Raw genomic sequence first — 25536 nt, 5'->3', positions numbered from 1 at the left:
TCTAGTCCTTTCCTGGCTTGGGAGGAAGCCATCATTCCAGAGACCTTTCTGTGTCCCTTCTCTGGCTGTCTCCCCCTGCTGCCCCTTCTCAGAGGCCCTCAGCAGCTTAGCCATCCCTTGTCTGCCCCTGACCCTCCAGGTGGTGAGTGGCGCCTGAAGTACGAGCGAGCCATGCGGGAGGTGGACTTCACCAAGAAGCGGCTCCAGCAGGAGTTTGAAGACAAGCTGGAGGTGGAGCAGCAGAACAAGAGGCAGCTGGAGAGGCGGGTGAGGCTGGTGAAAGGAGGGAGGCCTATGCCCGGGAGGGGCTTGCTGCCGTGAAGGGCCAGGCGAGCCCTGGGAGCACTGGGGTAGGGTTGATGCCTTAGCCTCTCACTGGGGATGCCCAAGGGCAAAGCATTGTTAGAGAGGTGTGGTTCCCTGGATGTCCCTGACTTCCATCCCTCAACCCTGGATCTCTCCCTCACTAACCACCCCCTCCTTCTCCTCACCTTCTCCCCCCATACTTCCTGGCCCCTCACTGGCTGCTGGCCCTGTACCACATCTCGGCCCTAGCTTGGGGACCTGCAGGCAGACATCGATGAGAGCCAGCGGGCCCTGCAGCAGCTCAAGAAGAAATGCCAGCGGCTAACGGCAGAGCTGCAGGACACCAAGCTGCACCTGGAGGGCCAGCAGGTCCGCAACCACGAGCTGGAGAAGAAGCAGAGGAGGTGGGTGGATCCCCTGCCCTGGACACAGAAGACTTCCTAGCACAACCCCAAACAAGGCTCCCTGCCTCCCCCCGCCAGGGAAGAGAGAAGGAAAGAGGGCTTGAATTTGGCCAGGAGCCTTGCCTGCATGGCCTATTGTCCCAGAATGTGAACAGGTCTCACCCCTGACCTCTGAGGAGCACTCTGGCCACACCCCCTCCGAAGGCCTGCTCATGCCTCTGCTCTTGGACATGCTCCCCACAGTGTGTGCCCATCACCCCTGCCTGGGCCCAGTGAGGATGAGCTTCAACCAAGCCCTATGCAGAAAGCACCTGTGCCCCTGCCCCTTGCCCCCTGCCCCCATATCTTGCTTGCCTCAGCCACACAAACACACTCTCCTGACTAATGTTGTTGAACTACTGTGCCACTTCCATCTCATTATGGTAATGACACGGGGGAGGGGGGGCGAGGGGGAAGCAGCCCTCACAGGATCAGATCCAATCTAAATTAATTTCCCTGGCTGGGGATGGGAATGGGCTGCCTTTATTAGCAACACCGGGGAACCCACACACCCTGGGAACAGCAGGGTGCCCCAGGGAGTGGGAAGAGCTCCTGGTTCCTCTCTGCAGGGGAGGGCTTCTCAGCAGAGGTCCCAGGTGCCTTCGTGAAGGGACAGCCCCACCCCTGAGGGTGAGCAGGGCAGAGCTGAGTCCTTCCGGTGACCCTGGGCCTCCTTGGTACTCTGCTGTCCTGCCAGCTGGGTGCCACTTGAAGAAGGTGAGGGGAGACGGCTATGCCTCTCCACCACCCTACTTCTTGTCTTTACCCCCATCCTCCCTTTCACGTAGAGGGGGGCACCCTTAGTGGGACCCCTCTCTCAAGCCCCCCCACCCATGGCAGTGCCAGCCTGGCCTAGTTACCATCTCACTACATTCCCTGCTGGGCAATGCCTTATTGGGTTTCATTTCTGCTGCCCAGAGTTTCCTTCCCTTTTTTTTGATGTGGGATTGGGTTGGGGGGAGCCTTCCAATTTTCCAACATGAACCTTATTAGTTATTCAGAAAAGATGTTAAGAGGCATTTCAGCAATTTGCTCCTTATTTAGAGTCACTGGGCCAGGGAAATAGGCTGGGAGGTAGAGGAGCCAAGGAAGAGGCCCCGACCATGGCTGTGGACCATGCACCTGCCGATGCGCACTGCCAGCTGGGCATAGTGGGACTGCTGGCTTCTGGCCTGGTTGAAGGGGTGGCGGGAAGGGGTCCTGGTGGTGACACGGGTATTGCTGGGGCACATGGGCCTGCCCAGGGACTGGCACCCAGAGGTGGGGGCTGGAGCCAGCTGCTTATCTGGAGTTGCCAAATTGAACTGTGGAAAGTGAGTTAGATGAGGCAGGACATCCATTTCTGCATATTCCAGTGCCCTCTCTGCCCTCACCCTGGTCCTACATTCTTTGATCTTTTGAAATGAAAAAACTGAGGAGAGCCTGTCTACCTGTTCCCTGAAAGCAGTCTGCAGGTCCCTCCTAGGCTCACCTGGTATAAGGGTTCCTTAGACCCACTCAGTGAGATGCTCCCCCCCCATCCTAGACCAGGTTGCCAGCAGGGCCTCAATGGCCTGGGATCCTGGATATCCCCCACTTCTGGGCTATTCCTCACTTCTGGGCTGTGTGAGTCCCCCTCTGCTTGCGTCCTGTCCCTGTCCATGGCCCTGCTTTCTGGCAGCCTCTGGGTGCTGGAAACCCAGACTCTTCCCTCCCCTGACGGAGTCACCTTGGTGGTCCTGGCTCCCTCATAGGTTTGACAGCGAGCTCTCACAGGCGCATGAGGAGGCCCAACGGGAGAAGCTGCAGCGGGAGAAGCTGCAGCGGGAGAAGGACACGCTCCTTGCTGAGGCCTTCAGCCTGAAGCAGCAACTGGAAGTGCGTGAGCCACCCACCACCCGTGCCCCATCCTCCTCACGGGCAACAGCTGGTCCCAAACCAACATGGGACCAACATCTTTTCTTTTACTCCAGGAAAAAGACATGGACATTGCCGGATTCACCCAGAAGGTTGTCTCGCTGGAGGCTGAGCTCCAAGACATTTCTTCCCAAGAGTCTAAGGATGAGGCCTCTCTAGCCAAGGTCAAGAAACAGCTTCGAGACCTGGAGGCCAAAGTGAAGGATCAGGAAGAGGAGCTGGATGAGCAGGCGGGGACCATTCAGATGCTGGAGCAGGTGCCACAGGGTCTGGCCAAGGGAGGGCACCACTGTCCCCACAGCTAACCCGGGGGTAGCCAGAGAAGGGCACGTTCCCACATGCAGTCGTGTTGAATGAGCACCTGATCTGTGCCAGCCCCAGTTTGAAAATAATTAAGCTTTCAGGCAGCTTCCACAAAAACAAACCTCGATTGAGCTCTAGTGGTGAGGGGCTCGGGACGCGTGGCAGCCAGAAGGCCACGAGCCTACCGAGCCTGCAACTGAGCCACCATGTCAATTCAGAGAGCTAGAGCCTAAAGGGCAAATGGAAAGTCTGCAGAACTGTCCCCATGTCTGGCAGCCTTCTCTGGGCCTGTGTCAGACATCTAGTGAGGGAATTTGGCTTCTCTGGAGGAGCTGGCTGCCACAAGCAAGGCAGAGCTCTTCTCTGCTCCTGAGCCTAGGGAGAACTGGCCATCAGGGTCCAGTGGGCAGGGGTCAGGGTGCCGCTGAGAAAGGAACCCAGTCCATACTCCCAACCACCTCCAGGCCAAGCTACGTCTAGAGATGGAGATGGAGAGGATGAGGCAGACCCATTCCAAGGAGGTGGAAAGTCGGGATGAGGAGGTGGAGGAGGCTCGGCAGTCATGTCAGAAGAAGGTAGGGCTGGGATCCCTGGGTGGCGCAGCGGTTTAGCGCTTGCCTTTGGCCCAGGGCACGATCCTGGAGACCCAGGATCGAATCCCACGTCGGGCTCCCGGTGCATGGAGCCTGCTTCTCCCTCTGCCTATGTCTCTGCCTTTCTCTCTCTGTGTGTGTGACTATCATAAATAAATAAAATTAAAAAAAAAAAAAAGAAGAAGGTAGGACAGTGGACACTTAGCATGTCCAGTACAAACCCTGGTTCCCTCATCACAGCTTTAAAGTAAGGGCTTTTCTGTTGCCCTACCTTAGCTACATGATCCATCCATCCATCCATTGCCATTCTGGACCAACAACCTCTGCTCAAGCTCCTGCCATTGACTGGGATGTGTGCTTTCAGGGACTCTAGAGAAAGCTCAGTCCTCTGAGGAATGAATACTCCCTGCTTTCTGTGCAGTCAGCTGGGCCAGCCCAGCGGGGCCTGCCCATTCTCCCACGAAGCTCTAGGTCTTGCTTGGGGCTGCTGTGCATGGCCTACAATACCTGCTCTCCCTCCCAGGCTGCTTTGAAACCCTGAGAACTTTTAATTCAGTCTGACCCCTCTGGGTCACCCAGGCTCAGCCTGCCCCCAGTTTGCCCAGGGTGGTGGTGGCGGGTGGGGGGATGGGATCCCCCAGGAAAGGGGACCAGCTGGTACCAGGCATTGAAGGGACTGATGGGCCTCTATTCCCACGGCACTCCAGTTGAAACAAATGGAAGTGCAGCTTGAGGAGGAGTACGAGGATAAGCAGAAGGTGCTGCGAGAGAAGCGGGAACTGGAAAGCAAACTTACCACGCTGAGCGAACAGGTGAGCAGAGCCTGCTGGTGGGGCCTGGCCTATGGGGCCTGGCCCACAGCCCATGCCATTCGGCCTTTGAGAGGGGAATCTCAGCAATGCAAAGCTGGGCCCATGAGTGGGGTCTGGGGGTGGGGGGCAGGCTCTGTAGAGCCCACCATCCTCACATGTAGAATGGGGGGTGTCACCACACATGGCACACCAGGCTTTTCTCACTGGCTGGCATGATGACCCCGGCACTTCCTCTGTTGTTGCTTGTCAGGGGACCCTGAGGATGAGGGCAAGGGTGAGCCACAGGCTTGGGGAAGATAGGAAGAGGCTGTGCAGTAGAGCCCAGAGCCCCACCTTCTGCTGTCCATCCAGGTGAGCCAGCGGGACCTGGAGTCTGAGAAGCGGCTCCGGAAAGACCTGAAGCGTACCAAGGCCCTGCTGGCAGACGCCCAGATCATGCTGGATCACCTGAAGAACAATGCACCCAGCAAGAGGGAGATCGCCCAGCTGAAGAACCAGGTATCTTTCCAGAGAGGAAGTCATCAGCTCCAAGGGGCAACAAAGCTTATTTTTTCAGTGCTTTCTCTTCCTGCCTCCTCCTCTCAGGGATTCTGGAGTCCTTGAGAAGGAAGGTAACGGGGGAGGGGGAGAAGCCACTCATAGCCAGCAGATTCCTAGGATCTGTGCATGCCGTACAGCCTGAATGCCAAGCCCCAGGATGGTGGGGCTGGGTCCCTGCATCTGCCAACCCTGCCACAGGAGATGCCTGCATACATCACAGCAGGCCACAGCCCCCGGGGTCTGAAGTGACCAGAGCGCCTGGGCTCCCTCTCCCCTGTGAGCCCCCTGTCTGGCCCTCCCACCCCCAGGGACTGGCTGACACCCCTCCCTGGGGTGGGGGTGGCTCTGTGCCCAGCTGGAGGAGTCAGAGTTCACCTGTGCAGCAGCCGTGAAAGCACGGAAAGCAATGGAGGTGGAGATGGAAGACCTGCACCTGCAGATTGATGACATTGCCAAAGCCAAGACAGCGGTGAGGAGCTGGGTTGTGCAGGTCGGGGCTTGGTGGGCCAAGGGAGGATAGTGCCGAGGGAGGATAGAGCCATGACTGTAGCTCCCATCCCCCCAGATATGGGCCCTTCCCTGGTCCACTCCCTTCAGGCCAGGGCTTTTGGCAGAGAGAGCAGGCCACCCCTCCTTGGCCTCTCCCCACCCAGAGCAGAAGCATAGGATGGGGGGCAAGGTGGAAGAGGGAGCCAGCAAGAGCCTGGCTCCCTATTTAACCACCTGCCTGTGGGAGCTTGGCCACAGGCCCCGACACCATAAATAAAGGCAGCTAATATGGCTGAGGGATGTAAACAGGTGCCTAGAGATTAGCCGAAGCACCGATAAGAGAATGGGATGGCTCCAGTTCCCTCCCCTTCCCCTGGCCAGCCCACTGACAAGCCCAAGCGGCAGCTAATTAGACCTTTTATTTAATGCTTCCCTTTTAATTCCCTACCTCTCCCACAGCCCATCCATTGGCCCAGAATTCATTACTGGTATGCAGACACCAGTACCTCCTTGGGCAGGGGAAGGGGGGGTGGGGGGTGGGGGTGAGGAGTGAGGCTGGGCTTGGCTCCGGGCTCTGTGGCCCCCCCAGCCGGTCACCTGTCTGTGAAGAGATGCCAATCTCACAGGCCTGATTTATCCCTGTGACATTTGTGCTCCTCAGCAGTTTTCAGGTGAGTAACTCAAATTCTTTAATTGTGTTAAAAAAGGCTGTTATAAAATTACCATTTTATTTAAATCCGAGTTAATAAATTTCTTGGCGGAGGCTTCCCCAGCTCCCCACAGCCCGGTAACAAGATGGATGGGGCCGAGAAGGAGCCAACACAGTCATTTTGGTTTGGAATTACAGGCTAATAGATTCATTCATTTCCTGAAGCTGCTGTTGGCGGTCTCCTCCCCTCCCCCCAGGAGAGAACTGACTGGGGGGCCCAGTGGCCAGAGAGCAGGCTGTCCTGTGGGAGATGAGAATCCAAGCCAAGAGAGCCTTGCACATTCGAGGGGTCCTTCCCCAAGGCCTAAAGGGGGCAGAGTGCATGCAGGTTGGGCCTAGGTTGCTGGTGCCAGGATGATAGGTCATTTGTTCTGGGTAGACCTTTTTTTTTTTTCTTAATATTTTATTCATTTATTCATGAGAGACACAGAGAGAGAGAGGTAGAGACACAGGCAGAGGCAGAAGCAGGCTCCATGCAGGGAGCCTGACACGGGACTCGATCCTGGGTCTCCAGGTTCACGCCCTGGCGGAAGGCAGCGCTAAACCGCTGAGCCACCCGGGCTGCTCTGTTCTGGGTAGACCTTTTCTGCCTTCTCATTAGCCTTCAGAGAGCTGCCAGGAAGCAGCTGTCATTTAGCCCAGGGTCTGCCTATGCTGCAAAGACAGCTTTCCCTCAGCTCCCTGTGCGCCTCTGGTCTGGACGCCACTCTAGTGGCTGGGCCTGGCTCCGACATCACCCCCTTCCCATTGGAGGTGGCGTGGGGAGGTTCAGATTTGCCACCTCGTGCCATCAGGCGCTTGAGGCCTGATGCCCTTTGCTCTGTCTTGCCTCCGTCCAGCTGGAGGAGCAGCTGAGCCGTCTTCAGCGTGAGAAGAATGAGATCCAAAGCCGGCTGGAAGAGGATCAGGAGGACATGAATGAGCTGATGAAGAAGCACAAGGCAGCTGTGGCTCAGGTGCTCCTCCACACCCCGCTGTCCCTGTGGTCCTCCTCACAGGCCCCCACACGCCACTTCTTTTGGGAGTGGCAAGCCTCCGTGCCCCGGCACAGCACTCGGTGTGCAGTGTGGCTGGCTGGGGTTTGTGTTCGTGGTGGATCCTGCTGCAGCGCTCACTCCTTCCCCAGGCCTCGCGGGACTTAGCGCAGATGAATGATCTCCAGGCTCAGCTAGAAGAAGCCAATAAGGAGAAGCAAGAGCTGCAGGAGAAGGTGGGGACCAGGGTTTTCGTGGTAGAAAGAGGGTGCGGGGCCACTGTATGTGGGAATGAACCCCCAAGCTCATGGGATAGTAGGCGCTCCCCTCAGTCATTAGTAATCCAGAGCAGCATCAAAGCTGTGAAGGCCTAGGCTTTGAGCCATATCACCATAGTAGACATTTTGGCTTCAGCTGCCTCATTTCACATTTCTATTCCCTCTCTGGTCCTTGGCTTTTACCTTTCTCTACAAAGGGCAAAATCTGTGCCAGCATCAGAGCACAGGTGGGGAATGCCTCTGGCTCAGGGCCCCATCCTTCCACCTCCCCTGTGCATCCCTGCTCCCTCAGCCTTCCGGTCATCTGCCCCCTCCCTCCTGGGCTCAGTTCTTTCTTTTCCTGGCCCCCAGCTCCAAGCCCTCCAGAGCCAAGTGGAGTTCCTGGAGCAGTCCATGGTGGACAAGTCCCTGGTGAGCAGGCAGGAAGCTAAGATCCGGGAGCTGGAGACCCGCCTGGAGTTCGAAAGGACCCAAGTGAAGAGGCTGGAGGTGGGCACACACTTGTCCTGGTCCGCAGCCGAGAGCAGGGCAGAGCTGCCCTGGCAGCTGGAGCTGCGCATGCTCAGCAGCACCGGGCAGGCCCTGGCCACTCCTCGGAGGCCCCTGCCAAGCTGCCAGGCCAGCTGACGGGGGCGGGTGCCTCCCCCGCCCCCGCCCGCCCCGCCTGCTCTCTGGGCACCGTGGAGCCTGCCTGCTTTACATTCTGTTTCCGTGCTTGCTTTCTGCCAAGGGACCAGAGCAGCTTAGCTTTTTGTCTTCATATTTTCCTCCACCATGGGCTCCCCCCGCCGGTCCCCTCACTCGCTCTCTGGCAGGGTCATAAATATGCAGCGGATGGCGCCACTTCTGTGAGGGCTGAAGTCTGTTCTCTCATCTCACTGCTCGCTCGCTGACTCTCTCCCTTCCCTTCTTTATTGCCTTTTTTTCCTCAGTTCTTCCCGCCCCTCCTGTCACTGCTTTGCCTCCTCTCTCTTTGCTGTCTCCATGTCTGCTCCCTTCTTCCCTGTCCCTTTGCATTTCTCCTCCTCAGCTGCTCCCAGCCTCTCTCTTTCTCCCCATGCCATCCCTGCTCTCCCGCCACTCCTTCTTCTTTCCTTCTCCTGCTCCCCCCCTTCTGCTCTCTCTCATTCTCCCTTCCACCCATAACCTCCATACTCCAAGTGCATGCAGCCTACTCCCTTTGGCTTCCCAAAGCCAGTGTGCGCAGCCCTGCCCTCTCCCGTGGAGCAGGTAGGAAGAAAGAAGCAGACAGAACTGTCTCAGGGTGAACACCCCTCTCGTCCTATTTTTAAGTTCTCCTCCTCCCACTCGAGCTTTTACACGTGTCTAAGCACTGGCCATTCTCCGTGAGAACTGTGTTCACAGGTGCATGAACTGGGGAGCATCCCCACTGCCTCCCCAGCAGCCCCTGAAGCCACAAAGCAGGGACCCGAGTAGGGATGGGAACAGGTGACCGTGGGGCTGGCAGTGGGCATCGAGAGGGCATTAGTCCCCATGGCCTAGGAAGAGAATATGGCTAAACCCCCCCCCAGGACAAGGTGCCAGTCCTCAGGAGAGCCGGGGAGAGTTAGGGGAGACTTAGTAATGTTCCTGTTCTGCCCACCACAACCCCATAACGGTTGGTAATATTTTGATCCCATTGTTGCACGTGGGCAGGGTTAAGGAGGTTGCCTAAGTTACTCAGCTGTCAAGGGGCAGAAGAAGCCATTGAGCTGGTGGCCCCAGGGCAGATCAGTGCACAGGTCTCTTTTTCTTCTGGGCCTCAATCCCTTTCCTCAGCCCTGTCTCTGTATCCCTTCTGCTCAGAAAGGCAGTATTTGTCATTTAGATGCATAGAATGTTCAACACAAATGGCCCTTAGAGATCGGATAGCCTCGTGCTGTTATTTTAGAGACACAGAGGTTGGGAGGCCAAGAAGTGGAGACCCCGTGGCCAGTTAGAGGTCAAACCAGAAGCAGGTCTTTCCGTCACACTCTGTCCCAAAACTCCCGGTCATTTCTTGCCCAGCATCCTCTGGCCTGCTAGGAGAAAATTTGTTCAAGTTTCCAGAAGAAGAGAAATTCATCAGGCTTAGAGGGATGGCTTTGTGCTTATAATCTGATGACTGGGGATCCCTGGGTGGCACAGTGGTTTGGCACCTGCCTTTGGCCCAGGGCGCGATCCTGGAGACCCGGGATCAAATCCCACGTCGGGCTCCTGGTGCATGGAGCCTGCTTCTCTCTCTGCCTCTCTCTCTCTGTGTGACTATCATAAATAAATAAAAATTTAAAAAAAAAATAATCTGATGACTGTTTAGCCTCCTGATCCAGAAATGCTCAATGAACCATTTACCTCTGAGCACAGGATCTAGCTTCTGGGGCTGCTGGGTTCAGGGTCTCTGAGGGAAGCCCTGCTGACCATGGAGGTGCCACATGTGGTGTCAGTATGGGTAGGCCCAAGCTGTAGCCAGAGCACTCCTCCAACCTTGGTAGTGGTGGTGGTAATGATGATGATGACAATAGCACCTTTCATCATCAAATTGCCTTCGTGTACATGACCTTATTCAATCTTTAATAGACCCTGAGGGAGTAGGTGTTACTCTTCCATTTTATAGAAAGGCAAAGGACGCCTCTTCAGAGGGCTCTAGTTCTTGCCCACCTACCAGTGAGTGGTGGTGCCAAAGTTGGACCCCACGCCTCCTGACTCTAGAGCTCAGAGTCAGAGCCACACCCCTGTCTGGGCCTAGCTGATGGGCTTCTCTTCCCCCACCTCCCTGCCTCCTTGCACAGAGCCTGGCCAGCCGGCTCAAGGAAAACATGGAGAAGCTGACGGAGGAGCGGGATCAGCGCACTGCAGCTGAGAACCGGGAGAAGGAGCAGAACAAGAGGCTACAGCGGCAGCTTCGGGACACCAAGGAGGAGATGGGCGAGCTTGCCAGGAAGGAGGCTGAGGCAAGCCGCAAGAAGCATGAACTGGTAATGCACCCTGACCCCCAGGGCCCCAAGCAGGCGGCTGGCTGAGTCGCTGCTATGCACACACCTACCCCCTGGGCTGGTGGGGGGTGGGCCACCAAGAAACCAGAGTTTAGATCATTGGAAGGAAGAGGAACATGTCAAGGAGGCAGTCCAGGAAGTCCCAAAGGCAGGCCAGAGGGCCAAGGGTGGTACCCAAGGATGAGCCCAGGCTTGCAGTAGCCTCCATGGAGCTCCTGCCTGGCTGGGAGAGACGTGAAGCGGGATTTTTCTAGAGCATCTGGGTGAGAGACTAGCCCTCCTGTGAACTGGACTGCCCACTCTGCCTCCTAGGAGATGGATCTGGAAAGCCTGGAGGCTGCTAACCAGAGCCTACAGGCCGATCTAAAACTGGCATTCAAGCGCATTGGGGACCTGCAGGCTGCCATCGAGGATGAAATGGAGAGCGATGAGAATGAGGACCTCATCACCAGGTGAGGCAGCCTCTGTGGCCACAGTGGCCACACCGAGGCCTTCTGACCACCTCTGGAGCAGGCCACGAGGTAGAACAACTGTGACCTCTGTCCCCCTGCCACTGAGCCAGCAGCCCACCTTTCCCTCACCACCAGACCCCAGCACAGACCAGACCCTGTCCTGTCACACACAAAACTTAGGGCCTGCCCTCTTCCTCCCTGTCCTCCCTCCCCCGGGCCTCCCAGGAACCTGCCTCTCCAGCTCTGCCTGTTCACAGTGAGTTATTTCTCCTGTTTAGCTGCATTTCCGATGGTGCCTGCCCCACTCTGGGGAAGGCAGAGATTTAAGGCCTGTGGTGCCTTGTTACCGTGCCAGAGATTTTCTCTCATAAAACCCACTCAGGGAATGGTTCAGGAAAGGGAGAGAGAGATTTGTAGTCTCAGGCTGAGGAAGAAGTCCCAAGGCAGGTAGACCATCGGCTCTAGGGGGCTGAGGGTCGGGCCCTGGAGAAGCTCCCAAGGCCCTGTAGACCTGCCCCCTTCCTGTGTGAGCGCGGGTGCCCCATCCTGCAGGCTGGGTCCTGGCCCACACAGGGTGCCTGCGCCTTTGGGGCAGGAAAAAGGTGCCCCAGGGCAACCAGACCTCCCTCTGAGGACAGCACTGTCACTTGGCCCCACTGCCGCTGGCCTCAGCCAATCAGAGCCATCTCTTGCTGAAGAAAAAGGGGTCCTGAGCTGAGAGGTCATCCTCTTTGGTTTGCCCCCCTTCTTTCTGGCCCCCTTGCCTACCATTTTCTTTCTGTTTCCAGTTTGCAGGACATGGTGACAAAGTATCAGAAAAGAAAGAATAAACCGTGAGGACTGGAGCGCATGCGCTCTCTGCCTCTCCCCATGGTGTCTAACCACCCCTAACTCTGGCTCCCCACCCCCCCCAGGGCCCTTGCCGCATGCTGCACATGGACACAGCCTCTCACACCTCCTCCCAGCTGGTCTCATGCTAACACTGCTGACTCTGTCCTGAGGGGAGGCCAGGCGAGGGGCTGGGCCCTGCCTCAGAGGTAGAGGGCGGGCAGCGAGGCATGCTCCCCCAGGGAGGCTCAGGCTGCTGGCCCTTCACGCCCTGGGTGGGCAGGACCAGGGGGAAGAGCAGCCCTCCAGCAGAAAAAAGAGCTCAGCCTCAGTCTGGAGCACCACAGTCTGCCCTCCTGAGAGCCAGCCCTGTCCTCCCTCACAAAGCCAGAGGAGCTGCCTCTGCAGGCCTCTTTCTCTAGGGGGAAAAGTCTGATTGGGTTGGAGTTGTCCATACTGTAGGGCTCCTTTGGAGCCCGAGCTGCCAGAAAGAAGCAGGTACGTTTCGTTTTGAAAGGACCCCCACCTTCTCATGGCAGACAAAGGTGCGAGGTGAGGAACTGCCACCCTGCAGTTCCTTGTTTGGAGAAGGCATCCAGCCAGCTAGTCACAGGCTGCCCGGCAGTGGCCCGGGAAGGGAACACAGCCAGATGTATTTACTCCCTGTGGGCACTTTGGGCAGAGGGGGGGCCCCGGGTGTTCGTGCTGGTGCTGTCTTGTCAGGTGGCAGCGAGCCCAGGAAATCCACCCGCTCTTCGGTTACTTCTTTCTGGGCGGGAGCTGGACGGCGGGTGCAGATGCACAGGCCTTCAGGCAGATCAGAGTGATCCTCCGTTAGGTTCGCCAGGACTGTTTGTTTGGAGGTTGTTTTTTTAGTGTGGCATTGGATTTCCTCTCCTGCTCTCTCTCGCCTGGCAGGCCTCCTCCCCTGGCCAGGATGGGCTAGCGGCAGCGCAGAGGACTCCGTGAGAGCTAATGATAAATGTAATAGTGTGTAACAGTGATAGAGGGCCGCTGGAGCCCGGTTGTCACACACAATTAATATCCCCCGCCATTCTGTCTCCGTTTGTTTGTTCCCCTGCGATTCGGCTCCCAGTTAACTAATAGCACATGAGCCTGGACATAAATTGTATTTGACTCGAGGTTTAATTCCGACCATTTAAAATTTCAACTGCCCCCTGAGCCTGCCTGCCCCTGGAGTTTGTTTACGGGCCTGATTATTTAAGGAAAAGAACCTAAACATCATCTATAGGCTTGAAACTAAAAGGAAGGCGAGGGCAGGGAGGCCAGCTTCTCAACCCATTCGCTGCCCTGAATGTAAGGAGGAAAATTCGTATTCTGGGTACGCTACTATGTGTCCCCTGCGCGTTCTAGCCCTGCCATCCTTGGGCTGTAGAGAGCTCCGAGGGCTGATAAAATGCACATTTAAGATCATATTCTAGACCACTGCAAGGCAAGGGCATGTGCGCACATGCATGTGTGCACACACACATGCGCGTGCACTCACACAGGTGTGCTGGGGCATGCGGTCCTCACCACAGTCCTGCTGATGCCAGAGGTGGCCGTGGCTCCATCCTCAGCAGCTGGGTTCAGGTCCAAGTTATTGAGCGAGCGAGCGCGTAAGTGTGCTAAGGTGGGCAGAAAAATAATGTTTCGATTTACTTAGAGATACAGTTGTTATTGCCATAACCTTAATGAAAGCAGTAAACAGTGCAGTATTAAGGGAGATTTATACAGAAACACTTTTAACATGTAGACATAGATTTTGTGATGCATACAGCACCTCCTTTCTAAAGGCAATCAATATGGTTATGAACGGTGGTGATAAATTACAGGCTCTGAAGCTAGAGAAGGAGGTTTTTTGCACGAGTGTATAAATCAGGTGGTATTGGCGTTCCATGGGGCCTGTGTACCATAGTAAATCTGCCAGGCTTGGACAGGCACAGGGCTTGCATTAGTGGTTTTGGGCTGTCTGCTAAACTCCTGTTTACCCCGGGCATCAGCTAGCCTTGTCTTTGTTCTAATTCTGTATTTGATGGAAACCCATAAAATATGGGCTTTGTTCCCTTCCCAACAGGTCATGCTCCCTACAGTCCTCAGTACAGTGTCTGGTGGTTTCCTCTGTGTGTGTGCGCATGTGTGTACACACACACATGCATGCATGCACACACACGCGCATGCCTGTGCGGCTATTTATTCAAGAACATAATTCAGGAATGGGGCTGCTCCTGTTGACACAGATGAAAGGAGATTTGTATCAAGGAGAAATCCTAGCATGTCCATAGCAGGGGAATGTGGGAGCAGACATTTTGCAGAATTCTAAAAGCATTCTCATTCAGAAGCCCTCTTTAAGCCCTCACTGCTTTGTAAAGGAGTCACCATGACTCCAGCCTCAGAATCTGACTCCTTTGGGCTTTTCTGCAAGTAGAGAGGGCTCAGGCTGGCTTGGCCAGACCAGATGTGCAACTGGGAGCAAGAGCTGGCAGCTGCCTGAGGGAGGGAAGAGGAGACTTGGAGAGACGGAGCCATCGCGTCGTCTGGGACTTTCTGGGCTCAAGTGGATCTCCAGGGCCCAGTTTGAATCCCAGAGTTGTTGCCACCACCTCAGGAAGTGCTGATGCCCTGTCCTCATCCTCCTCTGTTTCTTAGGGAAGTATCAGGGTGGATCTGGGATCTGGTCTGTCATGCTCAGGTTAGCGCCACCATTGGCTGATGAGCCTCCAGTCCAAGCTGACCTGAAGGCATAACGATGCCCTTCTCCAACCTGTGGCTAGCAGTCTAGCTCTCGCAGCAAAAGTGTGGGAAATGGCCACTGCTGTGGCCCCATTTCTGGGAGTGGGCAGACGAGATGGAGTCAACCTCAGGGAATAACTGTAGGGCCTTGGACTCCTCTTTTTAACCGACGGCCATTTAGCCATAACTCATCAATGGATGGTTTCCCTGTCATCCTCATTGGTTCTGTTTGACCGAACAGCCAGCCTGTCCCAGGAAATAGAATAGGAGGCGCCTCCGTGTTCCTCAGGGCCCTGGGGGTGGCTATTGTACAGTGTGGCCTGCTGAGTGGGGCCGGGTCTTTGTGAACTGTGTGCCCCATCTAACCTCTCTTGTTCTCCCTGACTCACTGATGTGCATGCCACCCCGCATCCTACCCCCACACCCACCCAAGGCAAACCTGCCACCACTTCTGCGTTCCCTGCTGGGCAGTGGGTGATCTCTTCCTCCCCTGCCTTGCCTACCTTTCTGCTCCTCATCCCACAGCGAGGGGGACTCAGATGTGGACTCAGAGCTGGAGGACCGCGTCGACGGAGTCAAGTCATGGTTGTCCAAAAACAAGGGGCCTTCCAAGGCAGCTTCCGATGATGGCAGCTTAAAGAGTTCCAGGTGAGCATGTGGCCTTGAGCTGGGAAGAAAAGCCACCTCATGCACCAGGAATAATGGAGTAGGGCCTTGATCCCAAAAAGACCAGGCTTCATGCTCCCAGCATCTGTTGCCTGACATGTGGAATGAGCACAGGAGTCTCAGTGTCTTCTTAGGGTCTGTGGCACCCTTGTTCTTCCCAGGAAATGTTTTCCTACCAGGCTTGGGGCTTTGGTTTACTGTAGGTTTGAATTCATCCCCGCTTATGCATCAACAAATGTTGGTTGAACCACTTGCAAGTTTGAGCACTGGAATCAAGGCTGGAATGGGGCATAAGGAGACTCTGGATCCCACAACCCTGGACAGGGCTGGCTTGGGCCGGTTCTGGACCTCTGAAATCTTAAGGGGAATAGCAGCAGAAAAGGCACTGGTTCCCCCTGACTCCCCTGACACAGCTACATTCCTCTTTCTCTGCCCATTCTCTCCTTCCTCTGATCTTTTCACCACGTCCCCTCACCCTCCCCGCAACCCCACGCTTTCTGCTTGCACCCATCCACTGGAGGAACTCATTCCTCTCTTGTCCAGCCAGGTCAGTCTTCCCATCATGCAGACCCTACCCCTGAAATCCAGCTCCACATTCCCCATCCTGCACTTCCCCAGCCAGCGTGGCAGCAGGGAGGGAGATCCTCTGTCCTCTGCTCCAGTGCCTCCTGCTGGCTCCGCAGCCTCCCAGCTTCTCCCCAACTCAGAGCCATCCTGATTCCCTCCACCCCATCCCTGCTTCCCCACCCCCTCCCAGAGGCTGCTGGCAGGCTGGAAGAACAAAGTAATCCCCCCTCCTCCTCCAACTCCCCTGAGGCCCCTTCCCAAGTCCAGCCCCCACACCATAAGCACCCAGCCGCCCCCTCTAATTGGCTTAATTTATTCAGCCAAACAACGTTTTGTTACCGCAGATAATGCCGCCTTCCCCGCCCCACTGCCGTTCACCATGGCATGGCACAAGGCTCCAGGTAGTTGACAATGAAATAAATTGAACTAAACGTTTTAGAGGGGGAAAAGTGATGAAATAGAACAATGGTCTAATTTACATGACATTCTCCATGAAGCTATTTTCACTGACGCAAATTATTTTGCTTCATTTCCTCCAATGCTCTCACTGCCACTTTGCCAGGGTGCTGCCGGGTGCTCCCTTTGCCTCCTGTCTCCTCCCGCCCCCTGTGTCTTTATTCTCTGGGTTTAATGCTGGCTCCTCTCTTTCTCTCTCTCTCTCTCCCTGTCTCATTCTGTCTGTGCTGCCTCTAACCACTACTGGTTCTCTCTTCCTGGCCTCACCTCCCTCCCCTAGGACGGCCCTCAACACCTCTGGGAAAGAGGGCAAGGGGGTGGAGGAGAGGCCGGCCTCAGCACTGAGCTCCCTGAGCTACCGGAAACGGCTCACCCTGAAGGACTCCATCGGGGGCACCGGGGACGAGGACTCGCTCTTCACCACCCTGAGCGAGCGGGCGGCCTCCCCCGAGAGGCCCCCCCGGAAGACCTGCCCGGGGCCCAGGGATGAGCTGGATGAACGCGGCTCCACCCTCTCCGAGGCCCCCAGCCGCCGCACTGGCCGGGGGCTGGAGAAGAGGTGGGGCTCAGACTTTGACCGGGCCTCCACCGTCTCTGCCCCCACCAGCCGGGCCTCTTCGGCCACCCGGCGTGGCTCCCGGGGCTCTGGTGAGGACGGGGCCCGCTCCTCCATGAGCTTCTCGCTCTCGGGCTCCCCCAGTTCCCGGCGCAGCACCTCCCGGCTTGATACCCTGTCCGTGTCCAGGACCCTCAGCCCCTCCTTGAGCCGGGCCTCAGGCCTAGGCCGGGACAGCCCTGATTCCCACCTGTCCCTGGGCCAGAGCTGCCTGGATGCGTGGGATGACACGGCCAGCGTGGCCTTGAGCGAGGCCCACTCCCAGTACAGCCACCCGTCACTGGCCCGCAGTCTGTCGGTGCCTCCGCGGCCCCGCATCTCAGCCTCTGTCACCGATGAGCCTCTAGGCTCTGGCATCCGCCCTGCCAGCCGTCGCTCCTACCTGGACCCAGACCTGGAGGCCGCCATCAACGAAGTCTTGAGCTACAAACCCGTCCCGTTCCAGAGGAGCAGCCTGGAGCCCGACTCTGAGGAGGACGACCGCAAGAGCATCCAAAGCGTCCGCAGCGTCCAGCTGGACCTCCCAGCGCAGGCCACCAGCATCCGCCGCTCGGCCTCTGCCGCTGACGTGTCCCGGGCCCAGGGCGGCCGCAAGGGCCGCAGCAGGAGGAGGAGCAGCTCCAGCTCCAGCTCCAGCTCCGAGGATTCCTCGGAGCACAAGCGGCGGAAGAAGGGGCGCTCTCGAAAGAGCAAGAAGAAGTCCAAATCGAGAAGAAAGAGAACAGAGACAGAGTCAGAGTCCTCATCAACATCCAGTGGCTCTACCGTGTCAGGCCACAGCCGCTCAAGCGTGAAGAAGGGCCCAGCTGTGGAAGAGGAGGAGGCCGGGCAGGCACGCCGGCAATCTCGGAAGGAGGAGAAGAAGCGCAAGAAGGAGGTGGACAGCCTGATGATGCGGTACCTGTACCGACCTGAGAGCGACTAGTGCAGTAGGTGGCACCCGGCATGGAGTGCAGCATGGAGTGTGCCCCTTGGTGTGAACTAACTAATGTGCCCCCACCTCACCTCTCACCGCTTGGGCCTCTCCGTCCAACCCATCCAGATGAGCCAGCCTGGCCTCCGAGAGCTTTCTGGCTACCGTGGAGAGTGGGGCCAGGTAGTCCATCTGAGCTCCGAGCCCAGTCACCTGATGGTGCTTAGGATGATTGGTCACACTTATTAAGTCCCTAATAACAGGCCAGGGGCCCTCCTAGATATTTGCCACACTTCGTTCACCTAATCCTCATACTAACTCTGTAACAAAGGTCTGACTAGCTCCATCTTCTAGGAGAGAAAGCTGAGGCTCAGGGACGCGAAGTCACTTGCCAAGGTCACATAGTTGGGAAGTGATGTTGCTGGGATCAGAATGGAGTCTATTCAACTTACCCTTGACTGCTCTTCTGTATGGCCCAAGGCAGAGCACATGGGTGAGATGTTTGCTGTGTGTGCCTGGCAGCACCAATATGGGAGCTTTTTGTCCATGGCCCCAACAGGCTGGTCTTGGGAGAGGGCTCTAGTGGACCTCCTGGGTGTGAGTTGGTGCGTTAGTGGCTATCATCTATTATGAGGCCTTTGGCTCAGCTCTTCCCTGCCCTGCAAAACCACCTTCCTCCCCGGCACAGAGCTCAAGCCTCAGAGTGCAAGGCTTACAGGGCTGCAGCCCCCACAGTACCACACCCTCCATCAAACCCAGAGATGCCTGACTCCCTCCCCATCCCTCCCACCTGAAGCCCACACATGGGCGTCACCTCGTCTCAGCTCATCTTAAAAAGTTATAATGAATAGAAATTACCAGCTGCTTGAGTGACAGCCCCCTCCTGGCTCTCCTGCCTCCCCCAGCCTTCTCTGTGGGAAGGGAGATCTAGCAGTTAGGCCCTTTATGCCCACACCCCCACCTCAGAAGAAAGGCAAAGACTGACTCACTGGAATCCCATTGTTGCCAGTTTCCCTGGTGGGTGGTGACACTTGGATCACCCTGGTTATGTGAAGCTGTTTTCGGCATGGTACCTCCCAGAGCAAGCTTGCTGCTTCCCAGGAGGTATGACCCCAGAGTGCAGCCCCCCACCTGGAGCATGGGCACTGCTTCCCAGGTGCATGAATTAACACACACCTGTTGCATGCCTTTGGGCCTCTAGTGCCCTGGAGCCTCTGAGCAAGTAACAGCGAGTTGGTGGAGTTCTACCCAAAGGGACCAGTTATGATCTAAGAAACGGACAAGTAGAAGTGAATGTTATCTGCACTCCTTGGAAATGGGTGAGGGGATGGTGGGGAGAGGGTGGAATTTAAACCTAGACCAGGCTCATGGCCATCTTGGATTCCTCAAACCCTGAGCTGCTCTGAAACCAAGTCTTTGGGCTCAGCACACCTCTGTTGCTTCCCCTGTGTGGCAGATGGTTGCAGGGTGCTCTGGGAAGAGCGGAAACATCTCAGTTGCACTAGGGAGCTGTTTTCAACCCCACAGTGAGAAAAGACAGGAGTCACAATATTGTGTCTACCACATCAGCCTTCCCCTCAGCAGCCCTGCCAAGTGCCCTGCTCCCCCAGTGCAGGAAGTGAGTTGATAGGCCAGGCCCTTCTGAGCACTGCACCCCTGCCTGAAGAGGGAGCCTCCGGCCTTGCCAGGCCCTCCCATGCTACCCAGCAACTGGTGTATTTCAGACCCAGTGCTTTCAGCCCAACGTCAAAAACATGTGATGCCTGCTTCTTCCCCCAGCCACCTGCACAGTCCCTCTTGTCCACCAGGAAAACCGGAGTAGTCCCGAAACCCTACACACCACCACCAAGGAGGACTGGATTCACTGCAGGGAGAGTGGGCACTGAGCCAGAAGAAGCTAGCCGGCCAATACAGAGCCGGCAAGAGGAGGGCCAGGGAAGGGACGACCTGGCCGGGCTCTGCACAAACTGGCTGTGGGTAGAGAAACTGCCAAGTGTGGGGCAGGGGCTGAGTGGTGGCTTAGCTTCCCATCTGGCAAGGCGGGGACCGGTGAGAATTCAGAAGGCGAACTCATCCATAGCAAAGGCAAGGGGAGGGGGCTGCCACCCTGGGCTCACCCAGCATGAATTAGCTTATACACCAAATTGTTTGTGACAGCATTGTGCAGGAAACGGCTGGCTTGTGGGGAGGAAAGCTTTTTGAACAATTTGGTTAAAATGTTCAAATTGCCAGCCCTGACTCTTGCCCTGGGGAGGAGGCTAGCTGCCTGCTGTTGGCTCTTCAGCTGTGGCACTGTGAATCCACCAAGGAGCCTGGCTGAAGCATACCCAGCGAGGAGCAAGGTATTTTGTAGCTCCCTGGAGCTCCAGAGAGGAGCATGGAGTTGGCCCCCTCTCCAGCCACCTCTGTCACTTGTCCCACATCTGGAGCAGTGCTAGAACCTGGCTATCATCTATCCAGGTATCTGCTTGGCAGGCACAGGAATGTGGGAGTGGGGGCTGCCGCCCCACTCAGGAGAAGCACGAGAATGGAAAAGATCTCAGACCAGCCCTACCCTGTGGTGCCCTGTTTACATCTGGATTGCAGCCCTGGCATCCACCTTGCCCCCCTGTCTGCCCCCAAAATAACCCTACTGTTTTTCCACAAAGTCCTCTTGCCCAACAGCAGAACTTTGCACTTGGGTGCCCAGAAACTCTGTCCAAACATTGAAAATAAAACCAGGCTCCCACTAATTTAGAATTCAAACAACCCAAAAGCTAAAATAACCCCAATTTTTTCTATGTTGCACAGTCATCATTGAGCTTTATAATTTTGTCCCTGAGATACCCTAGAGTCCTTAAGTGCCTTTGGCCCATCAAAGAAAGACTCATTTATGTTCAGTCTAGTTTGTATTAAATGTGTTTTGTGCTATTCTGATTCCTTTAAAAATGGTAATTCATTCATGAGAAATATGATAACTATTAACCAGACTGCCCCATTCCTGAACCATTCTGCATAATTGAACATGTATTCTATCAGGCTCTTCCTTCTCCCCAGGGAGACAGAGAGAGAAAGAGAGAGAGAGAGAGAGACCTATCTTTACAAACCCCCTGGGCTCTCACCCCGGTCAGCGAGGAGCATTCAGATTTGTTCACTTTTTCTCTTCAGGTCACCTAATCTAGCAGCAGGGTGGAGTCAGCAAAAGGCCTTGAGGTTTAAGAGTCCAAGTTCAAATTTACTTACTGACTGTGTGACCTTGAGGGAGATGTTTCCTCTCTTTGAACCGACTTCCCGCTGACATTTCATAGAGTTGTCCTGAAGAGTAAGACACATATCCAGAGTGCCTGGGACAGTCTCGCACACAGGAAGTACTCAATAGCCAAACCCTTTCTTCAGACACAGTTGGAAAAGCTAAGAATGTGATTCTTTCTTGCAGAACCCTGTTTCCTCTTCTTTTGGTTTGAGGATAGAAGAACTTCGAAGGGGCCAGTAAACAAGGTCCCCGCTCAGATTCTTAAAGCAGAGTTGTGAGCAGAAGAGTTACCAAACTCCTGTTTATCCTGGCGGAAGCTCTCTAGGATCTGGAAGCAGAGTGGTGTCCTCGGGAGCGGAGTGGGCAGGGATTCTGAGTGCAGGGCACTGGTAGGGGTGGAGCGCCTCTGAGCTGCATTTTGTTCAAGAGTGCTGAAATTATGGTGCACTTGAACCTGCAAAGGCAACAGAGGTGGGAGGGGCAGGGGCAGGCAGCCCTGAGGCTTTGGGAAAGAAAGAAAAAAGAGATTGGAGCAAGAGGTTTCCATCCTTGCTCAATGTCATGAGCCTGCTTTTTCCAGGGATAATGCTTCTTCACCTCCTGGTGAGGGGAAGTTGGAGGCTCCCAGCGACCTGATGAAAACTCTCCAGGGTTGGGTTATGGTGCCAAGGAAGGGATGCCTGTGCTACTCCAAAACAGAGGTCTTGCCAGTCCCTACAACCTGAGCCTCCATTCCTTGTGATGAATGGATGATGCCATGGTCAAGGGCAGAAAGTCTCAGAGACCTCAGGAAAACTTGAGGGGAAAGGGTTCAGGTCTGGGAGTATCCAGTAGGGAAGGATTTCTGTTTAGGGATAAATTTACCTTAGGCAGGCTGGTGCCCTGTAATCTACGAGACCTGTCAGCATGGTCCATGGACCACCTGCATCAGAATCTTCTGGGGAGGAATTGAAAAAGCAGAATTCGGGATCCCTGGGTGGCGCAGCGGTTTGGCGCCTGCCTTTGGCCCAGGGCGCGATCCTGGAGACCCAGGATCGAATCCCACGTCAGGCTCCCGGTGCATGGAGCCTGCTTCTCCCTCTACCTGTGTCTTTGCCTCTCTCTCTCTCTCTCTCTCTCTCTCTCTGACTATCATAAATAAATAAAGAAAAAAAAAAACAGCAAAATTCCTCAGTCCCACACAGAAGCCAGCAAATCAGAATTTCTCTGGGGAGGAACACAGGAGTCTGTAGCCAGTTCTTACGCATACCCTATAGCACTGCTTTCTTGGGAGTTTCAAAAGTTTTCAGAATCAAGACAATATGCTCCTTTCTCTCACTACTCTGAGTGTGAGGGATTGAATTTGCTTTTCAATCTGTGGCTTTTGGGAAATGCTGTGACAGGGCCTTGGGAGCCTCCCCAGACCCAAAGGCTTTGGTGTTGAAGGTAAAGATCATCTTTCCAGTGACCTTGTGCCTCTCTCCCTGCAGCCCTACCAGCTACTGGAAGTCCCTTGCCCCTGACCGGTCAGATGATGAGCACGACCCTCTGGACAGCACCTCCAGGCTGCGATACTCCCATAACTATCTGAGTGACAGCGACACAGAGGCCAAACCAACAGAGACCAACGCATAGCCCAGGGGAGTGGTCTGTACCCCTTGCACCCAATGGCTACTGCTGCCACGGCGCCTCTCCCAGGAAACGGCGGGGCACAGGTCTCCCCCACCTGACTGCTGATCTGCATGGGAAACACCCAGCCCCGTTGGGTCAGGGGGCTTTCCAAGCTGTGGGTGTCTGATGTCTCCACATGAAAGAGGTGGGGGGGAGGGGGAGAGGAGTTTTCGAAAAGAGAACTTTTTGCTCCTTCTGCCTCCAGAATGCCACACTCTTGGCTTCTACCTTGGGCCACTGTGGGCAGTGGCAGGTGGCTTGGCACTGCATGGAGCCAGCAAGCTGACCTCCATCTCAGCCCCCTGCTCAGGGACAATGGACAGATGGCCTGATGGGACACTCTAGGTTGCTGGGTCCATGGGGAAGAGTCAGGGGATGGGGCAGGAACAGCAATTCTCTACCCCCCCTCCCCCCCGCCCCCTGGGTTGAGGGCTTTCTCTTCTCAGTGCCTGCTGTCTTTTTCCTTTTAATTTAAATAGCCAACCTCTCCCTCACAGCTGCATCCCTGAAAGAGTGGGAGGGGGCTGTGGTGGCAGCTGGGGTTTGCGGGAATGACTAGGGGAATCTCATCTCCATCTTCACTCCTCAGAGAGCAGTCCTTTCTCTGTGCAGCTGGAGAGACCAGTAAGTGGAGCTGGGTCCAGATTCTTAAGTCAGCACGAGGTGGGGCTCTCAGGTGTTTCTGGATTTGGGTTGAGCATGCCTACACAGACAGGGGTGCATATGTACTATCCAGCAGTTCCAGCCCCCACCCCCCATCGTCTCATCAGTGTGTTACGTGCAATGATTTATTTAAGACTAAACCTATTCCACCTACACCGATTCAGGGCTTATCCAAGCATTGCCTCCCTGCCATTCTGTCCAAGTTTCCTGCACCACAGGCCCAACTTGAGAGGGAAGGCCTTGAGTTGAGGGCTTGTGATCAGAAAAACTGACGATGGGGGTTTGGGTCAGTACTGGTGTGTATTAGACACCAGTCCTCACATGTGTCCTGAGCCCAAGTCATTGTTCTTCTTCCAGTTGCCCTGCCCCCACACGCTCACTCCAGACATGACAACATGAGGCCCAAAAGTCCCAGCCCCCACCCTACAGGTCATCCCACCAACCACCAGGCTTGGGGGCCCAAGGGCAGTGCCTGGTGCCTCTCCCATCTGCTGTCCCCCCTTCTCTCCCGCAATTGGTTTGTACTCATTGGGCTGTGCTCTCTCTTCCCTGTTTACCTGATGTATGGAAATAAATGCCCTTTCCCTCCTGGCTCTGCCAATTTTCCCGCTTGTTCCTTCAGGCTCAGGTTAAGTCCTGGGTGCTCACTGGAGAGCAGAATCAGGATTCTGCTGGGGACTTGGGGAAGTGCCCGGGTCTCTAGCCTACTCCCACACCAGACCGGTGCCACTCACAGCTTTGGCAGGTCATTTGGGGCAGGCAAAGGTAGAAGGATGAAAAGGTTGATCAAGGAGGACAAACCCCTCCTTTTATTTTAAGAGCCTGTGGATTGTAATCAGAGCCATCCACACCACATCCTACCCTGGCCTCCACTCAGAAATGTGGACATCCCTCTGGTTATTAAATCAGAGATCCTGTCTTTTTTTTTTTTTTGGATGCAAGTCCTTACTAGGCAAAATTTTTAGATTTATTTTTAATCATTCCAAATATGATTTTTTGCTCAAAACATGGCAGAACTCTCCTTGGCCTCCAACCCCATTGGCCATAGGGCAACTCGAGTAGGCTGGGAGTTCTGGCTTCTCTGCCCCACTCAGTCCCTGCCTTCATGCCTCAGTCCACCCTTACTCTGCTCACTGACAGCTAAGAGGCAGCTCTTGCAGAAAGGCAAAAACAAATGACTCCCTCTCCTCCTCCTCCTCCTCCTCCTCCTCCTCCTCCTCTACCTTCTGTAATGTGACCAGTTATAATCCCTGCACTCATAAAGTTTCTTTTACAGCTGGTCAGTCAGGCTCCCCTGGTTTGTACAGATAGTCAGGAAAGGGTATCAGACAGCCCTAATGCCAAGGCTCTGGTGATGTCAGCCACCCAGAAAGGGTCAAGAAAGGGAAGGAGGGAGGAAAGTCCCCCAGAATGAGTGGGAGAGGAGTGTCAAATGGATCCATCTTGAATGAAAGAGACTTCCCCCTCCACTGCTCCAGTTGAATAGAGAAGGTAGTAAAAGTAACTTTTTTTTTTTTTTAACTGCTGGCTCCTCACATTCATCTTTTACTTGTCCTCTCAAGTTAGATGGGTGTGTTTTCTATTTCTTGCAGGAACTAGTATGACAAAGTACCTCCCACCTTCAGACAAGATCCCAATTCTGTTGACCCACACTGACTCAGGCCTCTGGCTAACTGGAAAGTCCATCATCATTATCTAGTAGTCTAGGGGCAGAAGGCTTATTATTATTATTCAAGTCAGAGAACTTATATTACTAATTTATTCATTCACTTGACAAATATTTCATAACTGCCTGCTATGGCCTAGGCACTGTTCTAAGTGCTGGGGACCAATGAGTTTCCTTCTTTTATAAAGCAGATATTCTAGTGGAGATGCTGACATACAAAATAGGTAGGTACTGCACCTACTAATATAATATGTGCAGGCTTTGGGTGAGTAGAGAGGAGTAAATCATAGTGTTTGTCATCTAGGGGTTTGTGGACATGGGCAGACCCATGTGGAAATAATTACATGAGAAAACAGAAGGAGAAAAAAGTTGCTTTGGGCATATTATGGGGAGAGAATGGGGTGTGGGGTTCAGGTGGAGGAGGATGGGAAGGCTTCTAAAAGGAGCTGGTATTTTGAACTGGGGCTTAAAGAAAGGATAGCACTTCCACAGGGCTACTGGAAAAAAAGAAGAGCTTAAGCAAAGGACCTGAGGCAGGAAAAGATGGTAGGGATCTCCACAGGCAGGGATCTTCTAAGGAAGCCGGACTTAGCCTCACATGACCAACACTTCAGGTTGCCACAAAGCCCCTCGGCCAGGGTGCTAGGCTCCAGGCTGGGAAGGAGGCAATGCCCTCAGCATCAACTCCCCAGGGGAGTCCAGGTGCCTGCAGGGCTGTCAAAGCCCAACTTTATTTGCGTGCGCCTTCAGAGCCCTCCCCTGTACACTGTACACTCATG

General features: G+C 55.1%; 1 protein-coding gene and 1 long non-coding RNA gene across 26 annotated transcripts in view; one reads left to right on the top strand and one right to left on the bottom strand.

Moving 5' to 3' along the window:
* The window catches only part of MYO18A (myosin XVIIIA), a 98792-nt gene extending 75110 nt beyond the window's left edge, over positions 1-23682 (top strand). For 21 of the 25 annotated variants that reach the window (XM_049114812.1, XM_049114811.1, XM_049114816.1 and 18 more), the window contains 16 exons: positions 140-267; positions 556-710; positions 2483-2606; positions 2702-2902; positions 3413-3523; positions 4249-4353; positions 4705-4851; positions 5249-5362; positions 6931-7047; positions 7218-7301; positions 7695-7832; positions 10112-10297; positions 10628-10767; positions 11556-11600; positions 14854-14976; positions 16298-17560. In XM_049114812.1, the coding sequence (XP_048970769.1) occupies positions 140-267; positions 556-710; positions 2483-2606; positions 2702-2902; positions 3413-3523; positions 4249-4353; positions 4705-4851; positions 5249-5362; positions 6931-7047; positions 7218-7301; positions 7695-7832; positions 10112-10297; positions 10628-10767; positions 11556-11600; positions 14854-14976; positions 16298-17558 (3179 nt within the window). In that variant the 3' untranslated portion in view covers positions 17559-17560. Of the gene's footprint in view, positions 1-139; positions 268-555; positions 711-2482; positions 2607-2701; positions 2903-3412; positions 3524-4248; positions 4354-4704; positions 4852-5248; positions 5363-6930; positions 7048-7217; positions 7302-7694; positions 7833-10111; positions 10298-10627; positions 10768-11555; positions 11601-14853; positions 14977-16297; positions 17561-22247 lie in introns of those variants that run through there. The other 4 variants (XM_049114830.1, XM_049114833.1, XM_049114834.1 and 1 more) reach the window with 2 other exon arrangements.
* Positions 12723-22251, bottom strand: LOC112677637 (uncharacterized). The gene is made up of 3 exons (XR_007413221.1): positions 20769-22251; positions 17016-17313; positions 12723-14995 (listed from the first exon to the last, which is right to left on the bottom strand). It is a non-coding gene; the product is annotated as an uncharacterized LOC112677637 (long non-coding RNA).
* Positions 23683-25536: the final 1854 nt, after the last annotated feature.

Source organism: Canis lupus, chromosome 9, assembly GCF_003254725.2.
Source record: "Canis lupus dingo isolate Sandy chromosome 9, ASM325472v2, whole genome shotgun sequence".
NCBI lineage: Eukaryota > Metazoa > Chordata > Mammalia > Carnivora > Canidae > Canis > Canis lupus.
This window is presented reverse-complemented; position numbering and strand designations above follow the sequence as displayed.